We start from the raw sequence: 13,417 nt of genomic DNA on the forward strand, positions 1-13,417 counted from the left end.
TGGTGAAGGCACACACTAACACCTAACCAGAGTTGTGTAGAAGTACCCGCCAGCTGTTCCCCTGGTGAAGGCACACACTAACACCTAACCAGAGTCGTGTAGAAGTACCCGCTGGCTGTTCCCCTTGGCGAACACCTAACCAGAGCCCTGTAGAAGTATCTGTCAGCTGTTCCCCCTGGTGAAGGCACACGCTAACACCTAACCAGAGTCCTGGCTGCTGTCTGTCCTCACAGTTCAGGAGGCTCTTGGCTCTGTTCTTAGGATGGCACCTAGGCCTGATGACCATGGATTATGTCTTTTTGCCATGTGAAGCTCATTGAAGGAATCTGGCGGGTTCTAGAGGGAGCCCTTTCAGAGTCTCTTGCAGCTACTTTCTCTTGCTATGGCATTTTCCCTCAGAAAATGTTCCCATAAACTTAGTTTACTTTCTCCAATTGGCATGGCATTCTGAGGAGCTGGATGAAGGATGTCTGCCCTTTGGCTTCTTCTGGCTGTTTCCAGGCACAGTACTTAGAGCCAGCTCTTGCGAAGGCTCACAGCATGTGGAATCACGGTCCTTTCTTAGTCTTTCGTCCTGCTGGCTGCTCTCCCGCGGTGTCTAACATTACTTCAACACTGAAAGTAACTATTTTGCTTACATTGCTTCAGCCCAAAGATTGCAGCTTCATTCTGTGTTATTTCTAGAAAGTAATGCTCTAGCATGTCTTCTTCCTTCTGATTAGATTTCATCCTAATTGGACAATCTCAGGCTACTGAAATCATTTAATCCTCTAAATTTTTTTTATTTGACCATGCTGTTGTACCTTATATCCCTTATACTAACCAAAGAATTTAAACTGTTCACGCTGCTATGCCTCTTGTTCTGTCTGCTCAGCAAGGTGCACAGAGCAGAACTTGGTGTCTTTATTTTCCATTCCGGGAAGGGCTAGCCGTACCAATGGGCTCACACTATACTTTAAAAACACTGATGATGGCGGTTGCTCAATACTGCGCGCCCACATCTTGAATTGGGTAAGAGATGAATATACTAAAATCTGCTCAACAGAAGGCAGTGGAGTCTGAAGAGATTACAGGTTGCAAGAACCAGCCATTAAGAGGGTGAATGAGCTGTGGTTTTCAGGCTCTGGTGAGCAGATGTGTCCAGCTAATTTCTTATGAAAACACCGACGGAGCAGATTGCTCATGAAAAGTCTATTCATAGGAACTAATTGGATGCCATGCTCAGTTTAATAGGAAAAACAGTGCCACCAAAGCCCATGGAGGGAAATGATGAAGAGGCCTTGGCTCATTCCAAAAATAACCTTAGGGCCGGGAGAGCTTCCTCTGTCACTCTGCGAGGTGGCCCCAAATCTGCAGTGTTCATGGGAGGAAGTAAAGGAGTTGATGAAGCAGAAGCCCAAAAAGTGACCCTTGGGCTTTACAGTATCATTACACAGAGTAACCGTGATGGTAGAAAGGACCCAAGAGATACTGGCTAGGCCTGAACTCAGAGCATGGCTTGAAGATCTCATGCTGGAAGGTTGGAAGGCGGGCCTATGATCTGCCGGGAAGAATCGTTCTTTTAATTTCATTCTTAGGGTGTCCCCGGCAGTTGTCTAGATTCAGTGTATGAAATAGGGAACCTACTGCTCCGTGTGGGGGCAGGGCACTGTTAGAGCGTGTATGTATGAGTTGCTGCTCTCCTTGCTGTGACCAAATACATGACTTAAAGCAGGAGGGATTTATTTGGGTCTCGGTTTGAGGGGGCATAGTCCATCATGGCAAGGAAGACACTGTAGTAGATGACCCCGTGGCCTGGGGAGTGTGTGCCTCTGACTCCCCAACTCCACATACTGGGGAGCAGGATGCAGAGGTGGCCTACTCCCCAGTGACCCATTTTCTCCGTTTTTCTCCCCACCTCTTAATGACTGACAGCCTCCCAAAACAGTGTCACCAGCTGAAGGCTGAGTGTGGCAGTGTGGCACACACTCTTCCCTTCCACGGGGGAGTCGGTGTGTGCCGAGTCTTCCATCTGGCGTGGGCACGTTCTCTGTCGCCCAGAGGAGATCTGCATTCACTGCAGGGTGCTGTGCCTGTAGACAGCTTAGTGAGTTAGTCACCAGCTGCAGGTTTAGCATGTCTCAGTGATAGCTGCACATTTATCAAATCTCAGTTAAAATGGAGAGTTTGAAATAAAGTTTATCCCATGAAGGAAAATCTATTATTACATTTTAGACAGAAGTTTCTCATTCATATTGACAGTTTGTTTTTGCTTGTATTTGAGATCTTACCAAGTAGACCAGGCTGACTTCAGAATATAGTAATCCTCCTGCCTCAGTATTGTGAGGGCTGGGATTACACGTATAAATTACCATGCCAGGCTCCCATTTTACTTGTTTGTAAATGGATATGTAGTTTTCCTATTATATTTCTCTGTAACTTAGAAAAGGAACTCAGCTCTTGGTCCTGGGTTTGTTCTGAATGCTCCCTGCTCCCCATGGAAGTTTAAGGATTAGGGGGAACCCCAGAGGGCACTGTTGGAACCCAACTTTAAAACAAGATCAAGCCCTAAAACTTGCTTTACTTTTACTACCATATCAAAGTTATGCTAATTTTGCATTCAGAGAGCTGTGACGCTTACGAAAGTTTTGTTCATTAAAAGAGTTTTCTAAATGTTTCCACTTTTATAGACCTGGAGGTGTCACCAGAAGACGCAGTCTGTTTGGTTTTCCCACAAAACACTTTCTTAGGGTCACCTACTGAATTTGGCACAATTTCAGTGAGTTGACTTAGAAAGGTTCTATGTGTTTTCAAGTCTGAGGCAGGAGACTCATGAGTTATAGGCTATCCTGGGCTATCTAGTGAGACCCGGTCCTAACACTAACCAACTAATAAACATTGTAATCCACAATAAACAGTAACCACAAAGGAGCATGTCTTTAGACTGAATTTCCTACCTCCCGCCCTACTTCACGGCACCGACTATAGTTCCAGTGGGGATGGATGCCTCCACTCCAAGCCTGAGCTTGACCCTGGACCACATATGCAGGTGACTGACTTTTCTAGCATCAGAATAAACCTTCTTCAGAGATAACCTTTTGTGGTTTTGAAAACCCGAGGGATGAATTAACTGTGGTCAAAATGGAGTGGGCTGGCCAGTTACCTCCCTAGCACCCTCCATGACGGGTGTTTAGTGAAAGAATCTGCCTTGTTTGTTTGTTTTGAGACAGGGTCTTTCTGTATAGCTCTAGCTGTCCTGGAACTCACTCTGTAGACCAGGCTGGCCTCGAACAACAGAACCTTGTCTTTTGTTTGCAGTGTAGAGGTGAGGGGTGCTTCTGAGTGTCTCAGTGAAGCCCACTTCCCAGAAGCTCATAGCCAGACTGATGTGTGTGTTTTCTGATGTATCCAGGAAGCGAGACAGCATTTGCAAGGTGTGCTGATGAGGGAGAGGGAGAGAGAGAGAGAGAGAGAGAGAGAGAGAGAGAGAGAGAGAGAGAGAGTTTACTAGTTTTTGTCTAGGGTATGCACCTGGGCGTTTCTTTACTGTTACTATTTTGGAAACTCACAATGTAATTCTTTTGCATGGTAATATTTTTTTTGGGGGAAGAACAGATGCTTCAAACCACACGTTCTGCTGAAATCTGTCAGAGCGAATCAATGACCATGCATGAAGAATGAGGATACAGGCTCCGTGCTGAGTGGGCAAGTGTCACAGCTAAATGAGTGCTGGTGTTCCAGAGCTTTCCACATGCTCTCCTGAGGCCAGCTGCCCCTTCCTACCTCGTCAAGATGATTTCCCAGGCCACTACGCCATGCCGTGAACTTTGAAGAATACATTTCCAGAAATCCCCTTCGTTGCTCACTGGAGGGATCTTTGACCCCAGGAGCCAGGCTTACCCTAAGCTGCTTAGCATTAAGAAGTTGAGGAAACCAAATCTCCACATTTATGCAGAAATCAAAGACTAGTAGAAGGAGCCAGTGAGTTAATAACTTCCTGAAATAATAAGCAGCTTGGGATTTTACAGCTGATTTCATAAGTGGAGAATTTGAGATAAAATCACTCACAATCATACTGACTGCTGAGCTCTTAATTCTGCCCAGGTTTGAAAAGGCACACAGTTGTAATCACAGAGCACAGAGAACACAGATATATGATCTTGCACCCTGTTTTTATCTCGTAGTATTAAAGTATTTCCACACCACTTTTCTAACTGCTCTGTCACACAAGTGTTAAGTACCAAGGCTGTCTTCACCATTCCCCTAGAATCTGAGCAGAGGCTGTTCTTGCTTTAATGAGTTTGTTTGTTTGTTTTGGCTGCTCAGTGCTTCAGTGAGAAAGAGGCAAAGGGAGTAGGAAATGAGCCGTTGGGATGGCGGGTCTTGGCACTAAAAGCTCTGGGACTTGGAGCTCAAGACTTGGCATGGCCAAGGGGCACCATCCTCCCTAGTGAAAACTGGGGTGGTGAGGAGCAGAGTGGGGAGGTGGGAGGATCTCGGCTTTGTTCTGAACCTCAGAGCTGTGCGACCGACCAGGAGATAGCGTTCAGTGTTCCTTAAGCTTCAGTCTTTCCTTTGCCGAGTAGGACTCACGCATCTGCCTTGGGGACTTTCGGAGTTTACTGGCTGTCACACACCACACATGGCTCTGTTATAACACAGTGATAGCACAGTGGCTGTCTTTCTGTCTTGTTCAAACAGAAACTCAGATTCATGGATTTATGGAGCATTTCTGCAGTACCTACTGTGTGCCTGGCCCTGAGCTAGATGCCAGGAGGCAGGCAGTTATGACTCAGTCTGGTAGATCTCACTGTCACGAGGGGCCCAGACACACGAGCGAGGAGATGGGACCCCTGTGTGACGGGGTGTAGGGATAGTGTGACTCCAAGGACGGTTGTGGAAAAAAAAAAGCCTAGGGGCTGACCTGTAAAATGGCCAAGGTTCAATTCCACCTTTGCTATAGACTCACTTCAACATGCCGGGCAAATTATTCAGAGTTCTGAAATCCACTTTCTACATTTGTAATCCTACCCTGCAAGTTGTGGAGTTCAGAAATAATATACATACATCACTGTGCATGCATTAGATGCTCAGAAGCGCTTAATGCGTTTGACATCTCTGGTGCCCCGGCGGCGGATGATCTTTGCGAAAACGACCCCAACAAACTGCAATATTCTGAAATGTCAACGATTGGCTCCATTGTGCTTGAGACGGTAGGAAATACATCTTATTACAGTCTAATCCTTGCAAACTGGCCATCCTTGTGTGATATGTATGCTAATGAGAGTTAGAATATGCGGCTCTCAAGAAATTGCATTTCTTGGCTATTATGTAAAAAGCAATGAAAAATGACTCGCAAAGATGTTGATGGCTGCAGCCCAAGAGGCTCCATAGAATGGAGACCGATCACCAGGCTCTAAGAATATTGCTCATGCCGTGTATTCTGTCATCTCGTGGGCAGACATGTAGCAGGAACCCAATCTACTTAGCAAGATGTCTTTATGTAAAGTTTCTGCTTCATCAATACTTCTTTACATGTTCATCCTTTTATTCATTCCTTTCACTAGGTTTCCATGGTGTAGCTTTAGAATTAGTAGCCTATTATTGATGGGCTAAGGGTAGCGGGTGACCCTCATTAAACATTAATACATTTATACACATGATGGTTAATCTTTATTGTCAATTTAATGGGATCTATGATCACCAAGGAGTCATACTTCTGCGTGTTTCTATGAGGGCATTTCCAGAAAGGTCTACGTGAGGAAGGAAGACCCGCCTTCAGTGTGGGCAGCACCAGTCCACGGGCTGAGGATCTAGTCTTCATTAAAAAGGAGGGAGCGAGCTGAGCATCAGCATTCAGCCCCTCTGCTTCCGGACTGCGGCTGCCATGTGACCCGCCGCCTCATGCTCACACTGCTGTTCCTCCCCCTAACCAGTGAGCTCTGAAATATACTCTTTTTGGGTCAGATATCTTGTCACAGCAACAAGAAAATTAACTAAATACAATGTGGGGACACAAAAAAAATCCTTTTGCTTCAGAGGTGATGGCGGGCATTTCTGTCACGAAATCCTCTGCGTAAAGCTTTTTATATGCCTGGGACAGATTTTGTCAATCAGAGTGTATTCTTTAATGCCTGTCTTTTCCTCACTGCTTGCTGACACCTTTTTTGATTAATCTTCAATTTGTTCATTCTATTTCCAAAGCGCAAACAATATTTCTTTTATTTTTATTATGTCATTTCTGTTAAATGACTTGCACTTATCTGGCACCTGTGCATGCGACATGTTCCTCCCAATGCTGGCCTGGAGCCACCCACTGACTTCCAATGAATTCACAATGTCTAAAGGATGTTTCAAACAACAGAGAGTTAAAAGAAAGAGAAACCAAGGCGGCTTGGTCAGTGTGCTATTGCTGTGAAGAGACACTATGACCACGGCAACTCTTACAAAGGAAAGCAGAATTAGATGGGGCTGGCTTACAGTTTCAGAGGTTTAGTCTATTATCCATGGTGGGAAGCATGTTGGCAGTGTGCACACAGACATGGTTGTAGTAATATGGAGTGGCGGGGCTGCGTCCCCAGCACTCCAGCCGCCTGCTAGCTTATGCCCTGAAATAATTACACAGACACTGTATTCTTTTAAACACTGCTTGGCCCATTTCTATCTAGCCTCTTCTAGGCTAACTCTCGCACCTGGACTAGCCCATTTCTAATAATCTTTGTAGCCCACGAGGTGGCTTACCAGGGAGATTCTAGCCTACGTTCATCCTGGGTCGGAGCTTCATCGCGTGTGTCTGTCTGCCCGGGAGTGGGCAGCATGGCGTCTGAGGCGTCTGCCCCTGAGAGGAGAGCTGTAGAGTCTGTGCTCACTTCCTCTTCCTCCCAGCATTCTGTTCTGTTTACTCCTCCCACATATGTTTTAACCTATGAGGGCCAAGCAGTTTCTTTATTGCTTAACCAATGAAATCAACAGATTGATATGTGACACTCCCACATCACATGGTGCTGGAGAGGTAGCTGAGAGTTCTACATCCAGATCCACAGACAACAGGAATCCAGGGACTCTGTGCCTGGCTTAAGCATTTGAAAGCCCAAAGCTCACCCCCAGTGACGCACTTCCTGCAGCAAGGCCACACTTCCTAACCCCTGCCAAATGAGCCACTCTCAAGTGACCAAGCACTAGCTTGTCTATATTTTAGTGGAAATGACTTATTTCGAAATCCCCCTGCATGTACAAGAAAGTCACAGGTTGGGCTCATAGTTGTCTCTCATTCTGTGTCCCTGACTGGACCCACAGGCCACTGTAAATCTTTTCCTGATCACTTGATGGCAAGCTCTAGCCATGAGGCCTCATTACCCTGCAGGACCAAGATGTGTGTCCATAATCAGGATATGCCCCCAGTCACTGAGCTGTAGCCTCCAAGGCGTGAAGTCGACTTTGACATAGGTCTGATGTGTCCTTTAGGAAGGAGGTCGGGTTCCTGGAGAAGAGGTACTACTTCACAGATTTAGTTCCTACCTCACTCTCAACCCCAGCAACTCTCCTCCCTCCTTCCTTCCCCAACTCCCTTCTCTCATTAGGAAAGCAATTGCCTGCAGCTGTGACTTTGGGCGTTTGGCGGAGTGAAGCCCTGGCACGGTAACTCAGGTGCATCCGATGCCCCTCCCTTCTTCAAACCTAGGCTGTGTGTTCTCTGCACCCCATGGCCTGCCCTCCCATGGGCACCCACCATCATCACTGACATGCTGTGGTCGTAGACTTCACCACCTTAGAGCTATCATTTTTATTTTGGTGATGATACACCTTATAGGGGGTTACTTAACAGCCCTAGGAACCAGCTCACCACCAAGCCTCCTCGCTGCTTCCTCTTACCACAAAGCATTTTTTTTCAGCACCATGTTCATCCTCTTGCAGCAAATTGGTGTCTGGCTTCAAACTCATAGAGATCCACTTACCCTGCCTCCTAAATGCTTGGATTAAAGGTGTGTGCCATGATGCCCAGTACCATTATCTGATTTATTTTACACACATACTGCAGTGCGCCTGTGGAGATCATAGGACAACTTGTGGAAGTTGGTTCTCTTCTGCCACCGTATGGGTTCTGGGGCTTGAACTCAGGTTTTCAGGCTTGGTGGCAGGCTTCTTTATCTGCTGTGCCATCTTGGTGAGCCAAGGATGTGAGTTTAGGTCAGTCTTTACTTCTCTTCAAAAACAGCTGTATTTATTTTATTAGTTTTTGAAAGAGTTTCTTGCTGTGTAGCCTGGGCTACTCTTGAACTCAGGATCCTCCGGCCTCAGCCTCCTAAGTGTGGTAAGCCACCACTCCTGGCTCAAAGATAAATTATAGGATTTGATTATGAGCTAGAAGGAATTTCAATATCTACAGCTTATTTTTTAAATGATCTCTTTATTTATTCATGCAGTGTTCTGCCTGCAGGCTAGAAGAGGGCACCAGGTCTCATTATAGATGGTTGTGAGCCACCGTGTGGTTGCTGGGAACGGATCTCATGACCCTTGGAAGATCAGCCAGTATGCTTAACCTCTGAGCCATCTCGCCAGCCCTCTACAGCTTATTTTAAGTGGGTTTTTAAAACAGTGATTCATATTCATAATGATCCGAGGTCCTTAGAACAACTATAAGACCTACTATGTGACAGACTGGGTATAGTCACCTCTGGCATGGGGACTGTGAACATTGCTCTGTGCCTTCAAGGCCTGTGATTGGCTACAACTTGATAAGCATTAACTATTTATTACTTTTTTTTTGAGACAGTATTTCTCTGTGCAGCCCAGATTTTCCTGGAACTTGCTTTGTGGACCAGGCTTGGCCTCGAACTCAGAGATCTGCCTGCCTCTGCCTCACAAGTGCCGGGATTAAAGGTGTGTGCCTCCATAGCCTGGCTATTTTTTTTAATTGAAAATTTATGTTATTAAAAATTGCCTTTTAGCTGGGCGGTGGTGGCGCACGCCTTTAATCCCAGCACTTGGGAGGCAGAGGCAGGCGGATCTCTGTGAGTTAGAGACTAGCCTGGTCTACAAGAGCTAGTTCCAGGACAGGCTCCAAAACCACAGAGAAACCCTGTCTCGAAAAACTAAATAATAATAATAATAATAATAATAATAATAATAATAAAATAAAATAAAAAAATTGCCTTTTGGTATTGATTTATCAAAGCTGTACCCTATCATGCTAGGTATGTAGCTCAGTTGGTAGACACTTGCTTAGCATGCTCGAAGCCCTAGTTCAATCCCCAATACTATGTAAACTGGATATGGTGGCCCTTGCCTGTAATTCTAGAACTTTGGAAATAGAGGAAGGATTGAAAGCTCACGGTCATTCCTAGCTGCATAGAGAGTTCCAAGTTATCCTGTGCTCTATGAGACCCTTCCTGAAAAAACCAACCAACCAACCAACCAACCAACCAACCAACCAACCAACCAACCAACGACCTGCTTTTTTCAAATCCTACAAATTTGGCAGTTTTCTCCCAAAGGATCACCACGATTAAAAGAAAAAAATCAGCTGCCCTTCTGCATGTGGGCCATAGCCATAACCACTGCGGAGGCTGGTAAAGTGCAGGCCCTGGCAGTGGGGGGAATAAAGGGATGGAAAGGTCTCTGGGACTCTACAGGAGAAACCAACAGGCTAGGAAACAGCTCTCAGCCTTGGGTGGCTCAGAAGGCGCTGGCTGGGGCTGAGCAGAGACTTGGGTTACCTGAGTTTCACAGTCTTTCCCTCTTTCACCTCTTTGGGTTTCCAGCAGAGACACTGAGACAGAGATTGGAAGACCTGGAAGAGGAGAAAGGCCGCCTGCCCTGGGTTCTGCCTTCACAACAACCGGCTCTTGGCAGGTTCTTGGGCTACCTGGCAGCACAGACCCGGGTGGCCTTGTATGGAGCCACCCAAAGGTGAGCACCTGTGGATGTCACCACAGTCCCCACTTGACTGCTTTCTCTACTGTTCTCTCTCCATTCTGTGGTCACTGGCCATTCTCCTTGCTGTTCCTGAGGTCTTGCTCCTCTCCCTGTATCCTCCCGTCCCCATCTCTGCAGGGTCCTGCATACTTCCGGTGTCTCAGACATCCCAGTCCTCTGAGGATTCCTCCCTACACTTACCTCTCTGTAGAGAGCTGACCCTGGGCTTCCTGTGGTCAATAATACGGTTAATAAATTCATCTCCTTATCCTGAAGAGGTACTGTGCTTTTATCCTTGCCTTTAGTAAGCTTATTATGGATGATGGTTGTTTTGGCTGTCAGCTTGGCTGCATTAAGAGATGTCTTGGACTGTGAACCACACTCATGGGGCTTTGGGGGCATTTTCCACGATGATTGACACCTGGCACCATTATCAGAGAAAGAGGGCTGCATGCGTGCCCTTGCCTTCCCCATCTCTGTGCATGTGTTGCCATTGCGATTCTGCTGACACTGGATTCTGGCTTCTTTGGCCTTTCCATGACGTGGACTCAGTGCTAACAGCTCTCCGGGGAGCTTCCAGGCTTCCGGCTCTGGCTTGATACTGCTGGGGTGTCCAGTGTTGTGGACTGAGCAGCTCCTGCGTTCTCTGCCTCTGCAGCACGCAGGCAGCCATGGCTGGATCTGCCAGCTTCTAGCATGTAAGCCCTTCTAATTTCTCTCTTATAGTACGTACCTTCCATTTGTTCTATTCCTCTGGAAAACCTTGCCAAAAACACCTTTCTAAAGTTTTTTTTGCCTGTGTATGAAGTGTATGTGTATATGTATTTTTGCATGTGTGTGGGTGCATATGGAGGTTCACAGTTGACATTCAGTGTCTTGCTTGATTTCTCTCCATTTTATTGAGGTGTTTTTTTTTTTTTTCTGAACCTGGATCTCATTGATTCTGGCTAGTTTAGCTAAATTGCCTGGGGGACCCCCTTATCTTCACCTCCTGAGTGCTGGGATCATGGGTGGGCCCTCAAGTCTGCCTGCCTTTTTGTGGGTTCTGGGGTCTGAATTCTGATCCTCATGCATGTAGGTACTTTGTTCCCCAAGTCACCTTCCCAGACCCACTGTCTTTAAAGAGGAACCTCACTAAATCTATTATCCTTCCCCTCCTTCTCCCAGAATCCTTGTCTCGTGATTTCTGCCTTCAGTTGCCTCTGAAAGACCCCAGACCCCTATTCCAGGACACTCTAATGTATGGGGTGTTAGCATAGGTCAATCTATCATCTCTCCGTCATCCTCACTCTCCTTTCCAACCTCGATCTCCAACCCTTCCTCTGCTCACTACAGTTTTTACCTGGATTATTGCAGCAGCCTCTTGCCTTGCTGGATTTTCTCTGTCCACTCTTGGACCTTGTCCACCTCCTACAAAATGATAAGGAGAACCCTTATGCTGGAATCAATGAGTCCTGGACTTCCAGCGTGGATCCTGTGCTCTGAGCATGACCCCCAAAGTCTCTAACATCTAATTGGTCAGCACCAGCTTCCCACACAGTAGAGCCTTGCTCGAGTCTGTGGTCTCCCACTAGTCCGTTGCAGTCACTCATCCCTCAAGACAGTAAAGCCATCATCCTCCCAATCCTCTGCCTGTCACTCACACGTCTCACTGAGACGTCCTCGAATAACCTGAGTGACAGTGTCTCTGGCTGAAACCTTCAATCTGCTGCCTTGAATATCCCTCGTTCTGAGGATGGCGGCAGTCCTGTCCCCTCGTTCTGAAGGATGGTGGCAGTCCCGTCCCCTCGTTCTGAAGGGTGACAGTCCCCAGAGGAGGAACGCGCCACATCTACTTCTCCAATTGACGCTTGCAGGAGTTACATATGTGTACATGTGTGCATGCTTATACCGATTCACAAGCATATATGTGAACCTGGGTTGGGGGCGGGGCGCGGGGAGGAAGCTGGAGGAAGATCTTCCCTTCTGCCAGTTTTCCTTTGGATGCCCCAGCCCCGGGCTGGAGGCTGGTAACTGGTGTTGCGCTGCTGTTTCCTCCTCTGACTGACTGACTGCAATCTCTACACTTCCTGCTCACCTTGTAAGAACGTGAGGGACCCCCGTCTTCCTCACTTTAGTTATATTTCATTCTTGACTTTTTTTCCCTCTGTTTCACCTGTTCTGTTAGGACCACAGCTAGAAAAGGACCTGATATCTGCTTCGTTGTCACGTTTTTAGAAAGCGCATGGGCATGGCTACATGGCTGCTAATAATTAAAGTCTGCTTTTACATGTGCCAGCTGCTCAGTGGCCTGAGAAGTTCGTCTTTACACGTCAAGTGAACTGGAAGGCTTCCCAAGAGACAGTGGTTCCTGCAGTACTCACAATGACCACCAGGGGGACCTGGACGCAAACTTCTCAGGAGTGTGGCTCTGAGTCCAGGGGAGAGAGCTGAGTGCTAGGGACTTTCCCCGCAGAAATAAAGTAGTTTTGTTAACACGGCCAGCTTTCAACACGAATTAGCAACTTAAATAGGTAACTCTTTACCTTTCTGGGATCAAGTGTTTCTTTGAGAAGCTAATGAAAGCAATATATGTTCCCATACTCAAACTGCCAGGGCGGTCTAGTGAAAGTATCAGATTTGAAGCTCTCCCAGTCACTATGGGAGAGGGGCTTGTCTCAGCATCTTGGGTTATGAAAGCTTAGAGTAATATGTAAGGGGATTTAAATAGTCCCAGAGTCTATGAGTTATTTAATTTTATCGTTACTTACTTTGAAAAACTACTGTTCAACGTCTTAAGAAAGCTTGTGTTTTTTTGCCCCCCTTGGAACTGCTTACACCAGGACCCCAGTCACTAGGGTTTGGAGGTCACTGCACGGCTCCCTCAGTGGCAATCACTCCTCACACCGCCTCCCTGGCGCTAATCTCTGTCGCTCAGTAACGGGGCCAGCCCCTGGGTGAGGAGGACGCTGCTTCCTAGTTCAAGATGGCTTTTTTTGTTTGTTCAGTTGATTTTTTTTTCTTTTTTTTGAGACAAGGTTTCTCTGTGTAGCCCTGGCTGTCCTGGAACTCACTCTGCAGACCAGGCTGGCCTCGAACTCAGAGATAAGCCCACCTCTGGTTTTGTTCTTTCACAGTCTGGCAAATCCACTTCTCCACGTTGTTACAATATCCTGGGTGGACGGCACAGACATTGGGGGCATTTCTGCTTTTTTTTTTTTTTTTTTCACATAGCCCTGTCACTCTGAGGTGCCAACCACAGGTCAGAGTCACAGTTTTGTCTGTCTGCTGCTGGGATCCTTATTCTGCTGTCGCAGCTGCTCCCTGGCTAGTGAAGTCAATGTCCTCTGTATGCAGGTGTCAGTGTGCTCGCTGTCCTGTGGGACACCCAAGGTCCCCACTCCACGGTCCCCACTCCACGGTCCCCACTCCACGGTCCCCACTCCACAGTCCCCACTCCACGCACGGTCCCCACTCCACGGTCCCCACTCCACGGTCCCCACTCCACGGTCCCCCCACTCCACGGTCCCCACTCCACGGTCCC

The 13,417-nt window shown here is 47.1% G+C and overlaps 1 protein-coding gene across 1 annotated transcript in view; it reads left to right on the forward strand.

The window, feature by feature from the left end:
* The window catches only part of Disc1 (DISC1 scaffold protein), a 165,328-nt gene that overhangs the window by 42,485 nt on the left and 109,426 nt on the right, over positions 1 to 13,417 (forward strand). The window contains exon 4 of the mRNA XM_026778672.1: positions 9,741 to 9,888. Within this exon, the coding sequence (XP_026634473.1) occupies positions 9,741 to 9,888 (148 nt within the window). The remainder of the gene's footprint in view (positions 1 to 9,740; positions 9,889 to 13,417) is intronic.

The sequence above is a fragment of the Microtus ochrogaster genome, chromosome 4, assembly GCF_000317375.1.
Source record: "Microtus ochrogaster isolate Prairie Vole_2 chromosome 4, MicOch1.0, whole genome shotgun sequence".
NCBI lineage: Eukaryota > Metazoa > Chordata > Mammalia > Rodentia > Cricetidae > Microtus > Microtus ochrogaster.